Source organism: Pteronotus mesoamericanus, unplaced genomic scaffold (genome assembly GCF_021234165.1).
Source record: "Pteronotus mesoamericanus isolate MK-2021 breed Mesoamerican mustached bat unplaced genomic scaffold, CSHL_Meso_final contig_164, whole genome shotgun sequence".
Classification (NCBI taxonomy): Eukaryota; Metazoa; Chordata; class Mammalia; order Chiroptera; family Mormoopidae; genus Pteronotus; species Pteronotus mesoamericanus.
The window spans coordinates 14,201,221-14,223,702 of record NW_026555065.1 but is presented as its reverse complement, the minus strand read 5'-3'; the positions used below and the strand labels follow the sequence as shown (position 1 = coordinate 14,223,702).

Here is a 22,482-nt window from a genome sequence, read left to right as displayed (position 1 = left end):
TTCACCCAGCAAACCTGTAGAGAGTATTTATGATTTGAATATCTCAATAGTTTCTAACCTTTTAGACCAGGAAGGTTTCAGCTCCATTGCCTAGAGGGGAAAATCAATAAGGCCTCATGAATTGAGCACCTCATTTGAAGCCTGCACTTACTGAGAATAAATTTCCATCCCTCATTCTCAAAAACAAAACAAAACAAAACACACACACACATACTCAAACCAAAAGTATTTGAGACCACCACAAACAGAAAAGAATAGTGGAATGTAGGAGTTCTACAAGTCTGTGCAGGCCATCTGATATTCTTTTCCTCTTAGATTACTTCCCCTGCTCCCCACCTGTGCCTCTTCCAAAACAGCACAAGGTAACCTCCAGTCTTGATTTGTCTGTGGACTCTGGAAAAAACATCAGGAAAGATTACATTTGACTAGAAGTTGCAGAAGTCAGAGGCTGCATTAGTTCTTGGTCATGGTTTTATTTCCAGCACACAGAGGATGGAGCAAAAGTAGGTTTACACTTGTGAGTACGTGAAACACCGAGTTTATTCTTATAGTATTATTTATTAACTACTGTAATATTTTCCATAAGAACAACTGTAAACCTCCTTTTGCCCCACCCTGTATATTTTAACTGGAGAACAGTGTTAAAACAGAATCACCTAGCCTTTGTTTCTTTCAAGTTCCTTGAGGAAGGCTGGATGATCATTATGTCATTTCAGGTACCAGAGCCTAGAGGTAATTGTATTCTTGCTGGAAGCAGTGTTGTATAGAAAATATCAACTGGCTAGTAGGAATTTGAGTTTTGGTTTTGTAGGTGGACAGATTACTTCTTTTTGTTGGAGCTTTATGTTTTTTCAACTGTGAAAATGAAAGAGACAATCTCTAAGGACCTTTCCAACTCTGTTCTAGCAAGAGCATGATTTGGAGAGTAATTTCAGAATAACAAAAGCATTTTCATGTCTTAAGCTCTTCAATATGGAATTTAATCTGTAACTCCATGTAACCTGAGAATTTTTTTCATTGTTAGCCTTCAGAGTCCCCTGGTAGTTACCTGAACTCTGCAAGATAAGCTACAAGACAAAGCACAGGCCAGAGTTATTATATGCTGCACTACAGAAATAGGCCTCCACGACCAGCATTCAATCAACACAATAATTACTAAGATTTGAATACACTTCCTCAAAGACACAGGTATGTCCCTTATCTCAGCTTCTGAACTGCTAGTACACCAACTTAAGAACATACATTCCCAGAGAAACAATTTTTAAGAAAGGAGTTATGAATGATGAACTCTAAGATTTCCTGCTTTGTGCTCTTTCTACCAAGTACACTGAACAAATCCCTCCTATGGAAAAAAAACATTTTTTCTTGACGCTTTGGTGTGAAAGTGTTTATCTGGTTGACTGAGAGAGAGAATATGAGTCCATTTTCTCCTTAACACAGCTAGGAAAGCTTATCAGTAGTGTGGGGATCTTCTTGCTCTCATAGAGCACATAAGCTTGGAAGGTTCAAGGGCCTCTAATCCCACAGAGTTGATTAAGTTTTGCCAGCAATTATCAGGAATGAAAGAAGGAATCTCCAACAACATTTTGTTTTTCTCCTCTGTATTTGTTATAACACAGACACTTTATAAGAAGTAATTCAATTTATGTCTCTGACAAAAAAGTTTCATAAAATAGCTATGGTATTTTCAGTATCGTATACTATGTTAATATTCCCAACATTTTCATAAAAGGGAACACTAATCTCCATATATTACAAAGAATGGTGGCAAAGGGAAAATAGAGAGGAAAGCCCTCCAATTCATATAAATGTACATGCTATCCCTTGAACATGTTAATTGCTCAGAATGTCCTCTCTTCCAGACCTTTCCCTCTCATTTTCTGTAAATTTCCATCTATCCAAATCATACCTCTCTTTTAAGGCTCAACCCAGCTGCTATCTCTGCTCTGAAATTATTCATGCCAGCTGAAATCAATCATTACCTATGAACTTTGATAGCAGACATTACTTTGACCATTTATTCAGTTTGCAAATGTCTTGTGTAGATATCTCATTTGATCCTCCAATAACCTTGAGAAGTAGGCATAAATATCCTCACTTAGAAACAAACACTGACACTAGAGAATTAATTCTATAGGGCTACAACACCAACAAATTATAGAAAAGTAATGTATAACATTTTCCAGGAATAACTTTATCCTATACTACAAAGACACTAAAATGCATGTAAGCATTCATTTAACAATACTTAGTGAGCAGGTACTGAATGCCAGGGACTAGTCCACACATGGGGAAACAGCAGTGAACAAATATCACGAAGTCCCTGCCTTCATGAAGCTTACATTCTTATTGGGGAGAAAAAGAGAAAAGGAAATAAATAGATATAGACCACTGGATTAGGCAGTGACAAGGACCACGAAGAAGAGTAATGCAGAGAAGAGAGAGAAAAACTGTACTCTTTTTGATAGGATGATCAGGGAAGGGTGTTTTGAGGAGTGTGTGACAAACCCAGCAGAAAGTCAAATGAAGTAAATGACACAGTCATAAGATTTGTATTCTAAAAGGAGACAGCAAATGCAACAGCCCCACAGTGTCAGCATGCTTGTGGTGACTGAAGAACAGTGAGATCAATGTACCCAAAGTACAGGGAACCTTAGAATACTAAGAAATGAGGTCAGAGAGGTAGCCTGAAGCTTTAGGATTAAAAATATAATTCTTCCCAAATTCAAATACAATTCTTCTTCAATTGAAAAAAACTTGAAATTTCATCAACACTTTGTCTCTTAAAGCTACTTTGTCCAAGTAATTTTTTTTAAGTTAAATAAAATAAGGAAAAATTGCTAAAATTATAATTGATTCAATTTACATGACCTAACTGTCTTTTTCCAAAAGCCAGTAATTTTACTCACTTCTACCTTTATTTGTCCTTACAGTGTACTCTAAAGCCTTTCTAAATGCTGTCCAACACAAGTCTAACTCCCTTTCTATAACAGGAAGCAACTTCCGTAACGTGCCTGAAGGTGATAATAGGATGACCAGGGAAACGAGAATGTAAACTGCATACTGGATATCAGTATTGCGTCAGTGTTGGATTTCTTGAGTGTGTTAAGTGAACTGCAGGTATGTAGAAGAAAGTTATTTTGGGGCGATATATGCAGTGGTCATACATGGTTAATTGGCTCCAGAGGAAAAAAAGCCCTGCTTTGTTACAATGACAACTTCCATGGTACAAATATGGCCACTACTGCTGATTTCAGGCAACCAACTTGATGCAAGTTTGGGAAGAAATGTACCAAATCAGCTTTTGTGAGCTGATGCTAGCAAGCTCCACGTACACAGGGTTTAAGTATCATAATGTCTGCAACATGCTCTCAAATTATTTAAAAAACAAACCTCTATGTCTATTTAATCTACCTATCTACATACTTATCAAGTAAGATATAAAACAAAAGGGGTAAAATGTTCATATATCAAAATGCATTTGGATGTTACTTGTATGATTCCAACTTTTCTAAGGGTTTGAAATTTTTAAAAATTATACATAAGTAAAATTATAGAGCAAAGTAGTGAAGTTTAAAGACACCCTTATGGCTATTTTTTTTGTAAAATGAATAAATCAGAATTTCTTGTATATCAGTATCCTTTCATCAAGTAAACCAAATATGACATAGAGCTTTAACCTAAAGTTATTTTTAAAACTAACCTCAAAAACAAAAAGCAATTTGCCAATAGTAAGTGCTAAAGTTACACCTTCTCTTACTATTATAAATTTAAGTAGAAATGACCCACTATTATGTGACAAACCATCATATCACAAAAGCAAATTGGTGATATGGTTTAAAAATGTTAAAAAAAAATTTCTAGATGTCAGGATAAAGTATTTAAAAATTTTTTTTAAATGTTTATTGCCCTGACCGGTATGGCTCAATTGGTTGGGTGTCATCCTGCAGAACAAAAGAGTCGCTGGTTTGATTCCAAGTCAGGGCACATGCCTGGTTTGCAGATTTGGTTACCAGTACGGGCACTTTCAAGAGGCAACCAATCAATGTTTCTCTCTCACAGCAATGTTTCTCTCCCTCTCTTGCGCTCTCCTTACCCCTCTCTCTAAAAATAAAGAAATAAAAATGAAATCTTTTAAAAAATGTTTATTGTTTTTAGAGAGAGAGAGAGAGAGAGAGACATCGATGAGAGAGAAACATCAATAGATTGCTTCCCATATGGTCCCTGACCAGAGATCAAACCTGCAAGCTAGGTATGTGTCGTGACCAGGAATTGAACCCCCAACCTTCTGGTGTATGGAACAATGCTCCAACCAACTGAACCATACTGGCCTGGGCAGGATAAAGTTTTTAAATTACCTGATTTCAAAACAACAACAAAAAGGCCTGATTTCAGATACTGATATCAAATTTTAACTCCATTGAACAATATATGTATGATAAGTGGAAAAATTAGAAAATGGAAACTTCATATTAATTTAAAATATTAATCGCCAACTACAAATTGGTTGTGTTCCCAAAAAGATAAGTTTTTAAGTAAATAATGGTCATACTTGGAATAAATATTATTTATAAATAATGTGAGTTATGACTAGATTCCCAGACTAGCCTATCAAAATTTCTTAACCTATAATGGCCATTACTTGCAGCATCATGGAACAAATCTAAATTCTGAGTTATGGAAACAGAAGGGCCATGCCCCCAAGCACTGAATCAATCCTAGGTAATGTTCTGAAATGAAGAAAAAAGCAAATTGGGACACTATGTCACTACTCTATTATTTTCCATCAACCTTCTTCTAGTGTCCATCCCCACCCCAATCTCTCAGCCTTAGTGCTACTCAAAGTGTTCATCATGGTATGTTACTGCCCAGAAATAGTTGGTGTGCTCCAGTTACCTACTTCCCCTCTCCTGTTGCATGCGCATTATAGATGTATAGTTTAATGCTGGTTTTTAGTTCCTCTGGTTGTATTACAGAATATGTTTCAAAGTGAACACAATAAGGGTCTGTTGGTATCTTTCGCCTGTTTTGAGTAACCTTCACAACAGAGCATTGAAACTCATTCTCTGACAAGTACAGGTAACAAGAATGACTCTGTGACAACCTCTATCTTCCCTGAAGCAGGTCATAAGACCCTCATATGAGAAGTGCCCTCCTGATATCCATAGGAAAGGAACATCCTTATCTTCAAAGGCAGAGGGAAGCCTAAAGGAATCTGAATAAACAGGTCATGCTAAGTTTCCCTCAGTTTACTACCTTTAGCTTATACCTATCACATTTTTCTACAGCTTGCCAACCTTCATCACACCTAGTATAGAAATACTTGGGTTTACTCATTTCTTTAGATCGCCATTTCTTTTTAAAGGCTAAACAAATTATATGCTTTTCTGTTGGAAGGAAGGAATGAAGGAAGGAAGGAAGGAAGGAAGGAAGGAAGGAAGGAAGGAAGGAAGGAAGGAAGGACCATTTTCTCAGTGCAGCTGATTAAAGTTGTGTATCCTTGGAAGTAAAACACTCATCAATCCCTACCCTGTGCCAGATACATTCTAGGCGCTAAACCATAGGTTCTTAGTTTCTCCAACCATCTTTAAGGTTGATGGTGTTAGAACAAAAAGAACTGAAGTTCAGACAGGCTCTGTAATTTCCTCAAGGCCATTTGGCTGGTAAGTGCTAAAGTTAGAGTTTCTAAGTTTGACTATAAAGCCTTAGGGTATCTACTCTTCCTGTATTATAGCATGCAACTAAGGACTCCTTTGAGCTAATTTTATACCAAAGTATGGCCATCATTTCAATAGTCCTCAAAAATGTGTAATTAAATATATATTTATTAATCTAAATGAATTTCTAGTTGGCATAATGTAAAAACAAAAAAAAAACTTTTCTAAAAAATCAGGCACTGTGTGAACGGATATTTTTAGACAGAGTGGCTCCAACTAAGATGCACCTGGCTGGACTGGGAAGCATCTGGCCTTCTGCTCATCTACATACACATTCCTGCCCATAAGTAAACTAGTCAACATATACACAGCACTTCACAGCTTACAAGTTCTCTGACACATTCTCTTACCTGAAACTCTGAATCAATGCTTTGAGTCCAGTATTATTTCACAGATGAGAAAACTTTTAAGTGACATAACCTAAACTCTAAATCCTTTGAGTCTTTTTCCTATTAACTTATCCTACCTTCTTGTATTTGTAAACCTAAAGCTCTCCAAGGAATTTAATTTCAATCTCTCTCCCTTTCTCTCTCTCTCTCTCTCTCACACACACACACACACACACACACACACACACACACACACACACAGAGCAACAAAAAGAAATTCAGCATGGTGGATGGAAGACAGAGAACTTCTTGCAAATGTTTGCATGTGGATCTCCTGTTAATCAGATGTATTATAAACTGGGGACCATCTATACAAAATAACTTTTGTCTGTTTCTTAGTTATTTCAAAGAATTTTATTTCAATTCAGTGAGATGTAATCAGTTTTTAAAAATATAACTTTCCTTTACGTTATAGGCAAGTGTATTTTAAATCTATTTTCTAAAAATTGGGTATAGCCCTGGCCAGGTAGCTCAGTTGTCAGAGCATCATCCCGAAACACTAAGGCTGTGGGTTTGATCCGTGGTCAGGACTCATACAAGAATGAACCAGTGAATGCATAAAAAAGTGGAACAACAAATAGATGTTTCCTCCTTTCTCTCTCAAAATCAACAAATAAAAAAATTTAAGAAATAAATAAATACATAAATAAAACTTGGATATAAAGTTGTGATAATAGCCTGATAGTCAATAATTCAAACAAATCCCTTGACTGGCAGAATTTCAGTTGGTGTCAGTAAAACAATTAATGATTGCTAACCATCTGCTTCTGCTCCTATTTGATCTGCAAACATTGAGACACACTAGTCATTCATTCTTTCAGCAAATACACATTAAGCCAAGATCAGCAGAATGACAAGGGTTACCAAAGTGATGACTGAAGAGAAAGACTTTTTGGCAGAAGGAATAGTGCATATATGGCCTTGAGTAGTAATCAAAAACTAAAAGGTAGCCAGTGGGGCTAGGCATGGTGAACAAGGGGAAGAGGCAAAAGGCCTTGTAATTTCATTGGATGAGTAACTTTTATATGGATAGGAAAATATGTCAAAACTCAACTCAGATTATTGCTGGGTGTCTTTGGTATTACATGTAACTACTGTCTAATATTTTTAAGCTACTGTCATTTTTACCCAGTCCATCCTGTTTTAGTTTAGTAAGAAAGTCTGACATAATCAAGAAATTATTCTGATTTTTTTACCCATTTAAGCAAAGACAGAATTAACTACTGACAGATTGACTTTCATTTACCTGCTAAGAAAAATACTCTTTCCAGGTACTACAATTTCAATTTTTTATTACCAAAGAATCAGTATGAAGTTATTCTAAGTTTAAAATTCCCTCAGCTTTTATAATCCTTAGCTTCAAATGGGGGGAACTGCAAAAGATAAATTAGAAATATAATCAGAAAAGAGGTATCTTATTTCATTTGGGCTGCTATAACAAAATACCATTAATTAGGTGACTGAATTGACACTTCTCCAAAGAGGGGATACAGATGGCCAACAGACATATGAAAAGATGCTCAACATCAATAATCATCAAAGAAATGCAAATTAAAACCACAGTGAGGTATCACTTCACAACTGTCAGAATGGCTATCATCAATAAACCAACAAACAAGTGTTGGAGAGGATGTGGAGAAAAGGAAACCCTCATGCACAGTTGGTGGGAATGCAGACTGGTGAAATCGCTGTGGAAAACAGTATGGAGTTCCGTGAAAAAATTAAAAATGGAACTGCTTTATGACTCAGCAATTCCACTTTTGAGAATATAACCAAAGAAACCCGAAACACTGGTTTGAGAGAATATATGCACTCCTATGTTCATTGCAGCATTATTTACAATAGCCAAGGTTTGGAAGCAGCCCAAGTATCCATCAGTGGATAAGTAGATAAGAAAGCTGTGGTACATTTACACAATGGAATACTAAGCCATAAAAAAGAAGTAAATCTTATCCTTTGTGACAGCATGGATGGACTTGGGTAGTATTATGCTAAGTGAAATAAGCCAGTCAGAGAAAGACAAGTATATATAATTTCACTCATATGTGGAATCTAATGAACAAAATAAACTAACATAATAGAAACAGACTCATAGACACACAGAACAGGCTGAGAGCTGTCAGAGGGGAGAGGGGTTGCAAGGCTGAGTGAAAAAGGGGAAGGCATTAGGCAAAAAAAACCAACCACCCCAAAGTCAAAAAACCTCACGTATAAGGACAACAGTATAGTGATTGCCACAGGGAAAGTGAGTGTGGGAAGAGGTAGAAGAGGGCACGGGGGCGATTAATGGTGATGAAAGGAGACTTGACTTGTGGTGGTGAACACATAATTCTACATACGGATAATGTATTCTAGAACTGTACACATGAAACCTATATAATTTTATTAGCCAATGTTACCCAAAACATTTCAATAAAATTTTAAAAAATAAATAAAAAAATAAACTAGGTAGCTTTTAAACATATTTATTTCTCACAGTTCTGGAGTCTGGGAAGTCTAAGATCAAGGAGACAGTAGATTCAGTGACAGCTGTCTTTTCACTATAACCTCAGATAAAGAAGGGGTGAGGGAGATTTACTGGGCCTCTTTTATAGGCTAATAATGCCATTCCGGAGGACTCTACCCTCATGACCTCCTCCCCTTCCAGAGCCTCCACTTCCTGCCATCACCTTGGGGGTTAACTTTTCAATATAAAAAGTTTGAGGGAAAACAAACAATCTATAGCAGAGTAAAAACTAAGACAACACTCCTTTCAGTTTTTAATCTCAAAAAAATATTGTTTGGTATTTTGCTTGTGGAAAAGGTTTTGCACAATGAGCTTTAACTTAAGAATCATAGATGGCCCACAATGTGTTCAAATATGAATTGAAATACAGTATGTTTAAATTATTTATGATTTACTGGATATTATAGGCCTTCATCTTCCATAACAGATAGTAAGTTCAGATAACAGTCTTAGAAGTGTCTGATGAAAAAACTGTTTCTAACCAAAACATAAAGCATAGCAAATTGATGTTAATCTTTTAAATTAGAAAGCATTTTGTTCTACTCAGTTTGGTGTACAATACCATATACTTCAGATTTTGAAATCTTGGGAACTTTTGAAATCAAAATGTAAAGTTATATACCATTACTTTGAAATATGTTTTTATAGGGAAAAAATGCAACTTATTTGAAAGTAAATAATTAGAAATACCATACATTTACAACATGTTTTTAATTACTTCTACACAAAGATCACACTTTAGACTTCTCTTGAAACACTGGACATATTCAATACATGTCTAGGACCAGCTCCAAACCTGACATCCTTGAGTACAAGGTGGAGTAATGTTATTTAACCTTCCCAGCTGCCCAGCTTTACTCAGCAGGTAAGAGCCTTTAAAAATCTATTCCTTGGAAGCTTAGTCTGCCCATGTCACCTCTTACATAGAGAAATTAAACTGTAATTGTAATAACAAATGACAATATAAAGAAATAAATTACACATATATAGCAAGCATCCTTTTGTAGTTTTTATATTTTTCTCAGATAAATATATATTAATAGCCGATTAAATCTGCTTGAGCCTTAGCAGGTTGAACACTATGAATATAAAACAAAACAAAATAGTGTTAGGTCATTGCACATTTGATTATTTCCTTACCTCTGTTGAATACCTTTTATAACTGACCAACATATAAACATCTATAATGTCTTGTTTAACATGATCATGGTTATCATTTAATTTATATCTAGGTGCCAAATACTGTCATATTTCATCCTAACAACTATGAGAAGTCTGATTTATCCCCATTTTACAAAGAACTTGAGACTCAGGGATTAAGTAATTTGGTGAAGATTGAATGGCTAGCTAGTAATGTAAGCTGGATCCAAATACATGTCTGATTCCAAAACCTGTGCTAATGATGACATGAAAGAGTCCTATTTAGCAGCATTGCCCAAGTAATGTTATGTAACTGCTTAAAAATTAAAAAAATAAAAAGATTTACCTCAGACAATGGTAAAATACTATCGACAATTGTGAAATGTAGCAATCACACTATATCAGTGATTTTCAACTGGTGTACCACAGCAATTTTTTTAAATTGATTTTTTAGAGAGTGAGAGGAAAGGGGGGGCAGGGAAGAGAGAGAGAGAGAGAGAAAACATTAATTTGTTGTTCCACTCATTTATGCATTCATTGGTTGATCTTTGTATGTTCCCTGACCAGGGATTAAACCTGCGACCTTGGCATGTTGGGACAATGCTCTGACCAACTGAGCTACAAGGACACGGCCCACAAGAATTTTTGAAACATGCAATTCCTGACTATTTAGTCAGGGGCACTGACCTCTTTTCCCTTAGACTGTCAAATTTAAAAATGACAACAGCCAACACAGCAATAGCCGTCTGGTGTGAATGAATCAAAATTACACATATTTGTTTCAGCTTGGCAAAAAATATAACATTTTTTGGCGTGTTGCAGAATTTTAGTAATTAGTTTATGTGTACCATGAGATGAAAAAGGTTTAAAATTGCTGTAACATCTTAATTAGCTCTAAGTGCAGTAGAAGCTTTCCTGACTTTCACTTAACCAGCTAGCAAGATTGGCCAATGCTTCTTATACACTCCATAAAAGCAAACTAAAAGACACTAACAGTTGTTAGGGTACATTAGCTCCTTGAATAGCACTGTTTCATTATAATGTTGGCAAGGAAAAAGAATCAACTTTCAGGTGGGGCCACTGTCTGTGTGGAATTAGCATGTTCCCCTGTGTCTGCCTGGGAAACCTCCAGTTTCCTCCCACATCCCAAAGATGCGTGTGTGAGATGAATGGTGTGTCCAGCTTGTCCCAGGCTGAGTGAGTGCGGGTGTAGCGTGATGCCTCCTGCAATGGAAGGGTGTCCTGTCCAGGGTGGTTCCCACCTTGTGCCCTGAGCTGATGGGAAAGGATCCAGCCATCTGCGACCTTGAACTGGAATAAGCAGGTTGGAAAACAATTATCTTCCTTGTTTTTATCAAACTTCTTAAATGTATGTATAGCTCACATTTATTTCCATGTTTAATGTTAGAAGTGTGTGGGGTCTTCATTTAAAAGTTTGGTGATGTTTTTGTGACCAGAAGTATGTTATAGGTACTGAACTCTATATCTATTAGCTTATTGGAATACTAGTTTTGTTATACATTGGTTTGCTTAAAGTTGCAGTTTCCAAGAACCTATCCATGACATTAATTGAGGACTTACTGTGCTTTCTGGTTGCCTGCATGCTTTTACTTCTACTAGTACATGACCTTTGTTCCCAAATCTGTTTATGCCTCTTGAAATTAACTAATTTATTTAAATATTATATAGGCTAATGAAATCAGTGCAAAAAATGTTATTTCAGTGAAAACTATGTTGAGTGCTTTGGAGAAAACATATTTTGATGAACATATATTCTACTCTCTCCGCAAAACAAATGCCTGTAGAATATATGTGTACAAGACACCTATGAAGTCATGTGAAACATTTAAAGTAATTTTTAATTTTTTTAATGTAGAAGAGTCTACCCTCAGATTGCCCTGCAAAGTCATATTCCATTTTAAAGAAATCAAACTAGGTGTATATTATTGGTGTGGTTTATACAAAAAAAATCATATCTAACTGAAAAACAGGCCCTATTTCACCCCCCAAAAGGGCCCGATGGTACATCAAAAGATAGATGAAATAATTAAGGGTGTTATTTTTAAATAATTTCTCACTTAAACTGTCTTTTTCAACTAGCCAACTATCACACCCCATCATGTAGGATAAGAAGCTCCTATTGTACTTGTTTAGAAACTCTCTGAAGCACAGCTGTATCTCACTAAGTTAATGTCTCCAAATTCCTACACTAGAATTTATGCACTTTATTCAGATTCTGAATGAATATCTGAAGGGTTCTTCTATTTCCTCTCATTTTAAGCATTAGTATTAAAGACTCAGTATTAAGCATGATTATCTAGTTCTCTAGCCCAGAGACTTAAAGTGGTGAAATTAAAAGGAGGCAAGAATAAGCATTTTAGCAACAAAGACTGTTCATAGGATGGGAATTTAAAAATCAAATCTAAAAACCAAAAAAACTGCTAACGTGGTTTAAGCTAGAGGCAAAAAAAAATCGTATAAATTTAAATGTCTTTAGGGCATTTCTAGATTATGACAGAGTACAAAGTTGACATTCATAAAATGCCCCTTTATCATTAAGTAAAAATTAAACTACGTTGATTCTATATATCGTTTTTCCTTTTTTCTTAATGGCAAAGAAGCATTACTATTTTAGAGGTCCATATATCATGATTACAACTGAAAATATTTTTGGCATTTAAAGAGTAAAGTTTCAATTATCCAGAAAATTCACTCATATAGAACAGTTTCTTAGACACCAGTGTGGAAAAAATGAAGTATTATTGTCATCTAACTAAGTTTTGCCCATAACTGTGTCTCTCCAGCTTCAGGTCAAGAAATCAATTCAATGGGTTGTGACAGCAATTTTTAAAAATAGAAATAGACCAGAAAATACAATACCACATTCACATAGCAAGGCAAGACTGGTGCAAAGTTTAGTTCAGTATTTCTATTCTACTTTGCAAAATAAAAGATGTTACTTACTTTGGGTCCTGGTCAAAAGAAAGCCATAGGCTAAAGAGTCATATTATTACTATGAAATATAATTATAACACTAAACCTGCAATCCCAACATCTTTACACAATACTTAAGAAAGATACAATTTTAGAGGGAAAAATGTTACTTCTTTAGGAGCCTTAATGAATAAATTCATTTATTTTCCCAAATAATCTATCAGTATATAAGTAACATTTTATTGTTTAGTACTAGTTTTGGTTAAAACAGAGATTGTATACAAATATTTTTAAACTGCTTACAACCTGAAAGCAACTCAACAATAACAAACCCCAAAACACACAGCAACTTTGATTTTACTTGCTTGTTTATTCTGATGCAATTACAGACCTTGGTGCCATTTTTCCAAAGTCACTGATGTAATCTAAAAGTCTAACTTGGGATTCAATACGAACAACCTACTTTGTAGCAATATACTTACTAATACTTCATGCATAGTTGATTTTAAAAAACAACCAAATGCTTAAAACTAACTTAAGCCACTGAATTAAGTCTGGCTTTCTCAACTTCTTTCTAGTGCATTTTATTTATTTATTTGTTTGTTTGTTATTTATCTATCCCTTTTTTTCCCCACTGGTTTTTTAGAGAGAGAGGAAGGGGGAAAGCAAAAACATCAATGTGAGAGAGAAATATCGAGCGGTGGCCTCTGCCTCCTACATGCCCCGGACCAGGGATCAAACTGGCAACCAAGGTATGGTAGCTGACCAGGAATCAAACCTGAGACCGTCTGGTTTACAGGAGGAGGACAGAAGGACGCTTCAGCCAACTGAGCCACACATGCTATGGCTTTTGAGCACATTTTAAAAGACACTAGTTCCAAAGACATATTTTAAGTAGAATAGAAAATTTGTCTTTCTAATCCACTTTGTAAAAAATATGAAGAAAACCAGTTTAATACATATCTTTTTAAAAATGAACATTTAATTCGTATGAGGATAAATTAACGTTTTCATTCCTAAAGTCTCAGCTTTGGAAGGAACTATGTCATCTGGTCCAACTCCCTAGCAAATACAGTAATTCTCTTCTTACAATTTTCCTTGGAACCAAGTCCCCATCTGACTGAAAAGCCTTCACTCCGAACTACTACTAAATCAAAGTCTCATCTTGGTCCATGCCTTAATCAAAAGAAAACTGATAAACGAGTTTTCAATTCCTCTAAAGTCTTTAAAAAAGTTATTCTCCTAAATCCTGAAAATATAGGTTTGGAAAGGAAATGACATATTTACTTATCATTAGGGATTTCACTAGCCCTAACTAGCCAATGTACTGATATATTGAATAAGGCCCTGGAGTACGGTGCAAAGTTTTTGAGTTTGTCTAAAGCACAAATATCAGCCAATGAAAGCAATACTAGTAATAAAACTAGTAATAAAACAATCTTAAACTAAATTTTCTTATCAAGTTTAACTTTTTAAGTTGAAAAAGATTGTAAACCTCTTTAAAATTGAAGTTAGACTGACTTCACCTAAAATGAATAACGTACCGGTAACCCTAAAATGATACCAAGTATTGTGGCAACAGTTACAAATGCTGTTCTTGACAATTTCATTTTGAGTTACAACAGAATCTCTCTGGAAATTACTTCAGTTTTGAGGACTATCCTCCCATCTAGATCCTAACTCACTCTTCCATTGTCACCTTCTCTACCTTACCAGCTGGAATCTGTAACAGAAACAAGTCATCATATGTAATACACAAAGAGTTGGTCCTCCCACAGAATTAGGTTAACGCTTCTAAAATGGGGCACAGGGAAAAAAAAAAAAAAAAAAACCTACTTAAATAAATCATTTACCTCGGTCTGGCTTCATTTTCACATCCAATTTCCACCCAGGGTGCTGTAAAATACACGTGTGGGTTCTTTCAACAGGCTCGCCGCTTATTCTGTGGCTACTGCTGTTTGCAAAATGCTAAAAGAGACCAAAATAAAATTAATCAGGTCCTGTTCTAACACTCAGACCTTGCAAGAAAACTACTGTTAACAGTTAGGCCTCTTCCTGGCACTAACTGCGGTGACAGCACCATCGACAGGTTTGAAAAAAGCAAAACTTTCTGCACCGCCTCCCCCGTCTCCTCCGGACCGAGCACCCCTCTCCCCCGCCCTGGTACTCTCCAGGCCAAAGTGTCCTTCTTTGACACAGTGTCTCCGAACCAAAAGAAGATCTATTTATAACCTGGAGGTACAGGCAAAGAAAAAAAAAAAAAAAAAGACTCAAGCAACACAAGCTAACTAACCCCTTTGTAAAAAACGCCGCTGGGAACAGTGGCACCTCCGCAGTGGCTGGTATAGAAATTCTCCGACCTGGTGCCTGGGCACAGGAAACACTTGAAGACCCCCTGGAGCCTCCCCAAGTGGTCCTCCAGCCCAGAGGGGCCTCACCTGTGTAATTACCCTCCGGCTAGCCTTTCAGCCGCAACCGCGGCCAAGTTTACACAATAAGAGGGTCAGAAAGCTAAGCCAGTCACCTCCTCGAGCCCAGCCCCCCGCCCCAAACGAACTCCACGGGGCTGTCCCGGGTCGCTTCCTACCACCCTTAGCTCTGCGTGGCCAGGCCTGAGGTCGCCCGGGGCAGGAGTTCACGGCCAGGCGCTCGCCCCTGCTCTGCGTAGCCGTCCCGCGCGGCCCTGGACTTCCCTCAGCCCCGCCGCACCAAGCGCCACGCCAGCCCCTCTCCCCACTGGAGAGTTGTTTTCATGGCTCCCTCGGCCGACCTCTGCTGCCTAACTCGCTCTCCTCTCCGGTGCCGATCCCTCCTCCTCTTGGCACTTCTCTCAGCCGCTCGCCCGGCGACTCACATCACACTCCCACCTCAGACCCGAGGCTCCGGGAGGCGCAGGACTGGCGAGAGCGGAGTGTGGCGCGTAGCGCCCCCCAGGGCTCCGTTAGGGGACCATGGGGGCCCGAGACGACAAGTCGGACGCTGCTCCCCGGCGCCCCTGTGGCCATCCAACCCCGCCTCAGCTGCAGCCTCGCTCCGCTCCCAGCCCTCAGCCCCTTGCCCTGACCGACTCGCACCCGAACCCCGGGGCCCCCAGCCGGCCCGCCTGCCCCGCGTCTCTGCCAGCTCTTCGCCCGCCCGCTGTCTCTAGCTCTGGCGCCCAGCTCCCGATCCCCCTCGCTCGCCCAGTTCTTTCTCTGCTGTTTGCCCTGTCAAAACACTGCCCGGGTCACGTGTCCCAACAACAGCCAACCCACCGCTCGTCACTTCCTCCCCGGCGGCCTCCGCGGCTGGCGCCTGGTTGTTATGGCAACGCCTCGCGCGCCCCGGGTTGATAGTTTGGGGGGCTTGGGTTTGGGTGCAGGTGTCCGTTCTCTGCGAGGACGAGAGGGGCGGTGGAGGCTGCGTGCGGCTGGCTGAGCTCCGGAGGCCAGAGAGGCGCGGGGCGCTCGGCCGCGGTCGCCTCGGCTCTGAGCTCTGAGCCCGCTACGGCGCGTCTGGAACCAGGAATACGAGCTGCGCTATTAGAGCACAGGGTAACTGGGGAGATGTCATTCGAGGGCCTGACCCAGACGTGGAGGATAATTTTAGTCTCCTCCTCCTTTACACGGATGCTGGCGCAGACTTGTGACCGAGCCCCAAGTGGATTGCGGCTCACGGTGGGACTGGGTCTGATGTGGTCAGGACAGGAGAGTGGGCTCCATGCACACCAGGGATTAGAGAGTTTAAGAACAAACCCCCGCGCCCTAGATTTTTCCCAATCACTAGTGATTTTAGTGGGATTCGGAACCCAAGCTCCCGAGGCACTCGCTGCGCTAAAAATAGCTTTTACAACATCTAAAACACTGACTCATGCCAGGAGGACACTTTTGACACCGTGTTATTGTTGGAGAGCTGTAATTTTCTTGTTGTGCTGTAACAATGTGACATTACATTTCGTGTTGTGATGTTGTGTCATCGCTCAAACACAAACAGATGACAAGGATCTGCTGTAATTTTAAAAAGCAATCCTAACAAGCACTGAAGCTGTTAGCTACTCAGTTAATAGGCAAAGTACATATATGGGTTGTGAGCTCAAAACAGAGGCAAGGAAAAAGACAAAATTTGCCAAGCTCTTGGTTTCGTTAGAAAATTTCTTTTAAAGAAATAATTGTGCATACAAGAATCACAACAGGAAAGGTGTATAAGTGATTTACTATTGTCTTTGTACTCACTGTTTTACAGTGAGAATTTTTACATTGGAAAAGATTTTGTGAAGTACAAAATTGGATATTGTAAATTTTTTTTCCTTCAGATCTATCAAATACATGAAATTTCTTTTATGAAAAATTAGTATATTTTAGATGTGTTGATATATATTGTAAAATTACACTCACAACTGCAATTAGCAGACTTAACTCTAAGATTGTATCTAATCATAACAGGGCAGGAAGGCATCATTTTGTTTTCAAGGAAATGTTCTGATAAAGATGAAACTTCTGACAAATGCAACAGTTCCTTAATCTATGTAATGGCTACAAATACTAATTCCCAGTGGATTTGACTTTGAGATTATTGAATACGGTATTATATAGCTTCTTTTATGACCTGAAGTTTCACTTGTTCTACAATCACTTCTCAATTAATCTTGGTAATGGGAGACAGAACAGTTACAGATAATCCAAAATCCTAAATTTAGCACAACAGCTGGGAACAGATAACAGCTATTGTAAAAGGCTTACTGGATGAACAAAGCAGTAAGATCTGTGATTTAGTTTCTCTTTCTCTTCTTAATTTTCAAGAGGTACAAAGACTAGCAAAAAAAAAAAAGCATTGAGAGTAAAAATTGAGAATATTGGATAATCTAGAACACAAATTAACAAATTCTCTTTTAAGTAATTAAGTTAATAGCACATGAAAAAAGAATGCTGTCTAAACATTTGTTAGACTATCTTGAAACTTTATTGAGAATATTGGGTCCGTTTAAAAATTAGAGTTCAAGCCCTGGCTGGTGTGGCTCAGTGGATTGAGTGTCGGCCTGTGAATCAAAGGGTCACTAGTTTGATTCCCAGTCAAGGCACATGCCTGGGTTGCAGGCATGTGAAAAGCAACCACACATTGATGTTTCTCTCTCTTTCTTTCTCCCTCCCTTTACCTCTCTCTAAAAATAAATACAATCTTTAAGAAAAAATTGGAGATCATGATGACAGTGCAAAAAAGGTATTTGATAAAGTTGTATTTTTGACTAATTCATTCATTATTCAAATTATTATTTCATTCACTCAGCAAGCATTTACTGAGTACTCACTATTTGCTAGGCACATGCTAATCTGAAAATACAAAGGTCACCAAAAACAGGGCCACTGTTCTCATGGAGTTTCCAATATTGACTGTTGAGGTGGTTACACAGCCTTGGTCCAGTCACATTCTTCAGCCTTCTTTCACCTATAAAAATGAGGTGTTAATCCTGTAATTACATAAAACATGTCCAAGAGTGTTGGAAATAAGAACCTACCTACAATAACAATTCTAAGTGCTGACAGTAGTGTGAATCTTGGGGCACCGAAGCAAAACAAACACCTCTGGTCCATACTTGGTGAGGGGTATTGGTAGATGAAGCAAGAAAAGTCAAAACAACTAGCAGGACCATCACCTTTTACTATCTGATTTGTTCTCCATTTTGCTTTCCCTTAGGGTTCAAAAGAATTACGAGTACTTAACTCCAAAAAAGGTAACTCATTTTTAACAATGAGGTAATCCCCTCAACTTTTACAAGTCCTGTTGAAATGACAGCTTATAACAAAACTGTGTATCTAATCAAGTCTCTGTAAGTTTTCTTACTAAAGTGATTAGGATAGCTGGTTTGCTCACTTTATTAATATAAGGCTGTTAACCATAACCAAGGTCATGGAACCAGTCCAGGCTACAATAATGAGCTCCGTCAAAGTAGGGACTGGTGACTTTTTAATTTTTTTTTTTTTTTTTTTTTTTTTTTGCATCTCTAGCACCAAGCAAAGGACCTGGCACAAAGTAGGAACTCAATGCATGTGAACCTTTATAGTAACCAACAAAATTTTCTTGTACATGCCCACAAACCATGCCTCTAATACCAACTGGCATGTCTTCCTAGTGGGTTAAAGCTCAAGAACTAGGAAATCAGGCTGCTGACCAGGTAGCTCAGTTGGTTAGAGCATCATCCAGATATGCCCTGGCATATACTGGAATCAAGCAATGAATTCATAAATATATGGAACAACACATCAATGTCTCTCTCTCTCCTCCCCTCCCCCACTCCCTCTTTAAAATCAATCAACAAAAAAAGTTTTTTTAAAGAATTGGGAAATTATTGGGTGGCACAAACTTCACATGTGAAGGATACATTTTCATTGCAATTTTGGTGTTGTCTAATGCAAATTTGTAGGAATGTGTTGTGGCTTGAATTGTGCCCTCAAAATGATATGTTGAAATCCTAACCCCTCTACCTGTGAATGTGACCTGATTTGAAAGTAGGGTCTTTGCAGATGTAATGAAGTTAAGATGAAGTCCTGCTGAATTAGGATGGGTGCTAAATCCAATTACTGTTATCCTCATAAAATGAGAGAGATATGAAGACAGGAAACATGGGGAAGATGGCCATGGGACAAAGCAACAGAGATTGGAATGATGCAGCCACAAGGCAAAGAATGCAAAAGATTGCCCAGAGCCACCAGAATCTACTAAGAGGCAAGGAAGGATTTTCCCAGAGATGTCAGAGGGTAGATGGCCCTGCTGATACATACCTGGATTTTGTTCTTTTTTCCTTCAGAACTGTGAGCAAATAAATTTCTCTCATTTCCAGCCACTGAAGTTTGTTGTCTTTAGTTACAGTAGCCCTAGAAAACTAACATAGAACTCTGGCAAATAATATTGTCATAATTTTTTTCTTGGCCTATATGCTGTGTTGCTGATATTACAAGGTTTCTGTGTTCCAGGTTCTGAATGGTCACCAAACCATGGAGATCTTTAATTCTGTAAAAAATACATTTGAAGCAGTTGCAAATGTGAAGAAAATCTCTTTAAGTGTCACAAAGAAAAAAACTTATGATGACCTATAGCTAAGGAATGGTTATGAATAAGTGATTGAAAATCATCATATAAAAATAAACTTCTAAATATGGGGATTGATAGATCTATTTGTCATAAAGTATTGTGGAAGTAAAGAATAAATAGTACCAGTAATTAAAATGTATAGGTAAATCTAGAGAAAGAACATGGAGTCATTGATAAGCTACTGGTTCTTGTAAACAACCTGTCACCTTCCCTTAAATTGGTTGGCTGGTTCGTCCTTTTTTGAAGCTCCTGTTTGTCTACCTTCTGTAACCACAAGTATAAGGAAGTGAAAAATGATTCTGGTTCCTGTCTGCGTAAGTGACTGTAGCATGTACTTAGAAAAGTACAGAAGTCTGTTCACTTCAAGCCATGGAAACCTTTCATCTGAAGGGGTGCTGAGATGCTGAAGGCCTCTGAGCCATCAAGACTTAAGATCATTTCAAAAATTAATACTATCCCTAGACAGTGTGGCTCAGTTGGTTGGGCATTGTTCCACATACCAAAAGACAGAATGTTTGATTCCTCATCAGGGAGCATGCCTAGATTGCAGGTTCAGTCCCCAGCTTGGGCACATGCAAGGGGCAGCCAATCAATGTTTCTCTCTTGCATCAGTATTTCTCTCCCTCTCTCCCTCCTTCCCTTCCTCTCATTATGGAATCAATAAAAGAAAAACAATTAATTATAATCATTCATTTTTATGATAGTAAATGGACTTGGCATTTCACATATACACTTGATCGTAATATCACTCTCTCATCTTGTGGATTAGGAAACTGAGGTTCAGAGAGGTGAGTAACTTTCCCAAGACTACAGTAAGTAAATGGAAGGAGCCCTAGCTCAGTAGCTCAGTTGGTTAGAGCACCATTCCAGTACACCAAGGTTGCAGGTTCAATCCTTTGTCAGGGCACAATACAAAAATCAACCAATGGATGCATAAATAAGTGGAACAGCAAATTGATTTCTCTCTCTTACTCTCTCTTCTTCCCTCCTTCTATCTCTCTCTCTTCCTCTAAAATCAATAAGTATTTTTTTTTTAAAAAAGCAGTGGAATGAGACTACTTCCTAAGTGGACTCATTTTCATTTCCATTACAACATTATGAAGGTTAAATTATTCCAAAATTGTCAAATTGGGACACTAAGGCTCAAAAACATTGAGAATAGTTGCACATTTAGAATATAAATTGATTTATATAAACTTAGGCTCAATGCTTTGAGATTGAAGTTCTAAAAAGAACAAATGTCCTAACTGGTGTGGCTCAGGGAGTTGGGTGTCATCCCACAAACTGAAAGGTTGACAGTTTATTTCCCAGTCAGGTCCATATGTCTGGGTTGTAGGCCAGGTCACCAGTTGGGGTGTGCGAGAGGCAAAAAATTGTCGTTTTTCTGATACATCTCTCGCACATTGAATTTTTTCTCAATCTCTTTCTCCCTCCTTTCCTCTCTCTAAAAATAAATAAATAAAATATATTTAAAAAAAAAAAAAAGAATGTCTCTGCTTTATTGTATGTAAACTCCAAACAGGAAATAGTCATATTAGTTAATAACAGCAGCTCACATTTCTGGAACACTTAAGTGGTAAGCCCTATGCTGAGTGCTTTATAAGTATTAGTTCATTTAATCCTCACAACATCCCTAAGAAGTATTTTTATCCCTATTTGATAACTGAAGAAACAGGAAAGGGGAAGTTAACTAACATGCCCAAAGGCAAGCAATCAGGAAGTGGCAGAGGTGGATTCATATCCAAAAAGCATGACTGTGGAGCATTGATTCTTAACCACTACCTGGTATTGGTCCCATTTAGTTTGGATCCCTCACCCCAAAACCCTGCACCTTCCTGCCACTGGGCTTTTGCCATTTCCCTCATGTGACATCCCTTCCCAATTCCTGCCTAAACCTTTTTGGACCTTCAGGGCCCAAAGTCTTACCTCACAATGCCTTCTAGAGTCTACACTCACACACCCCCATCTGTGTTTTTCTCTGAACACATGTATTATTTATGACCTTAAAAACCACATATTAATTTTACCTTTTAAGGGCAGAGATGAACTATGGCTTCCAGTTCCTTTGTATTTCCTGTGTTGAGTGGCATCAGCCTGGGCACCAAGACGCAAATGATTGCAGAGGGCCTGAGGCCAGCACTGTTCTCTAGAACTGCTCCAGCCAGTATAGTAACCACTAGTCACCTGTGGCTGTTGAGCATTTGAAATGTGGCCAGTGAAACTGAGAAGCTAAATTTTTAATTTTAATTGATTTAAGTGCAAATTTAACAGCTGGTCCTTTAAAGTAAGGAAGGACTCATTAGAAATTACAAGAAAACTAAATATATTTGAGTATATGAATAATCTGCTTTTTCCAACAGCAAATTTTAGGAAATTTAAATAATAATCAATGACTTGAAATACAAATCTCTCATCCTGCTTGAAATATGCTATAAACATAAAATATACACCAGGTTTCAAAGACTTAGTATGAAAAAAGAATGTAAAACATCTCTGTTAATATTTTTGAAATTTGATTACCTGTGGAAATTATCATATTTTAGATATATTGAGTTTTAAAAAATTTTTAATGCAAAAATTGGAATATAAAGTTACATATGTAGCTTATTTAGTATTTCTGTTAGATAGTACTGCTCCAGGACTTAGTGGCTTAGCTGCAACAACACAAAAGACATTAGATTTTTTTTTCCAAAAGACATTTGAAAATCAGCTAAGATCCTCAACCACGTGG

At 37.9% G+C, this 22,482-nt stretch overlaps 1 protein-coding gene across 4 annotated transcripts in view; it reads right to left on the bottom strand.

Annotated features, from left to right (window-relative positions):
- Nucleotides 1-15,726, bottom strand: part of ATOSA (atos homolog A) — a 92,524-nt gene extending 76,798 nt beyond the window's left edge. For 2 of the 4 annotated variants that reach the window (XM_054565407.1, XM_054565408.1), the window contains exons 1-2: nucleotides 15,457-15,726; nucleotides 14,540-14,654 (exon numbers count right to left, since the gene is read on the bottom strand). Coding sequence is in view for 3 of the 4 variants with exons in the window: in XM_054565408.1 (XP_054421383.1) it covers nucleotides 14,540-14,555 (16 nt within the window). In the remaining variant the exon portion in view is untranslated. Of the gene's footprint in view, nucleotides 1-14,539; nucleotides 14,655-14,979; nucleotides 15,119-15,456 lie in introns of those variants that run through there. The other 2 variants (XM_054565409.1, XM_054565410.1) reach the window with 1 other exon arrangement.
- Between the last annotated feature and the right edge of the window lie 6,756 nt (nucleotides 15,727-22,482).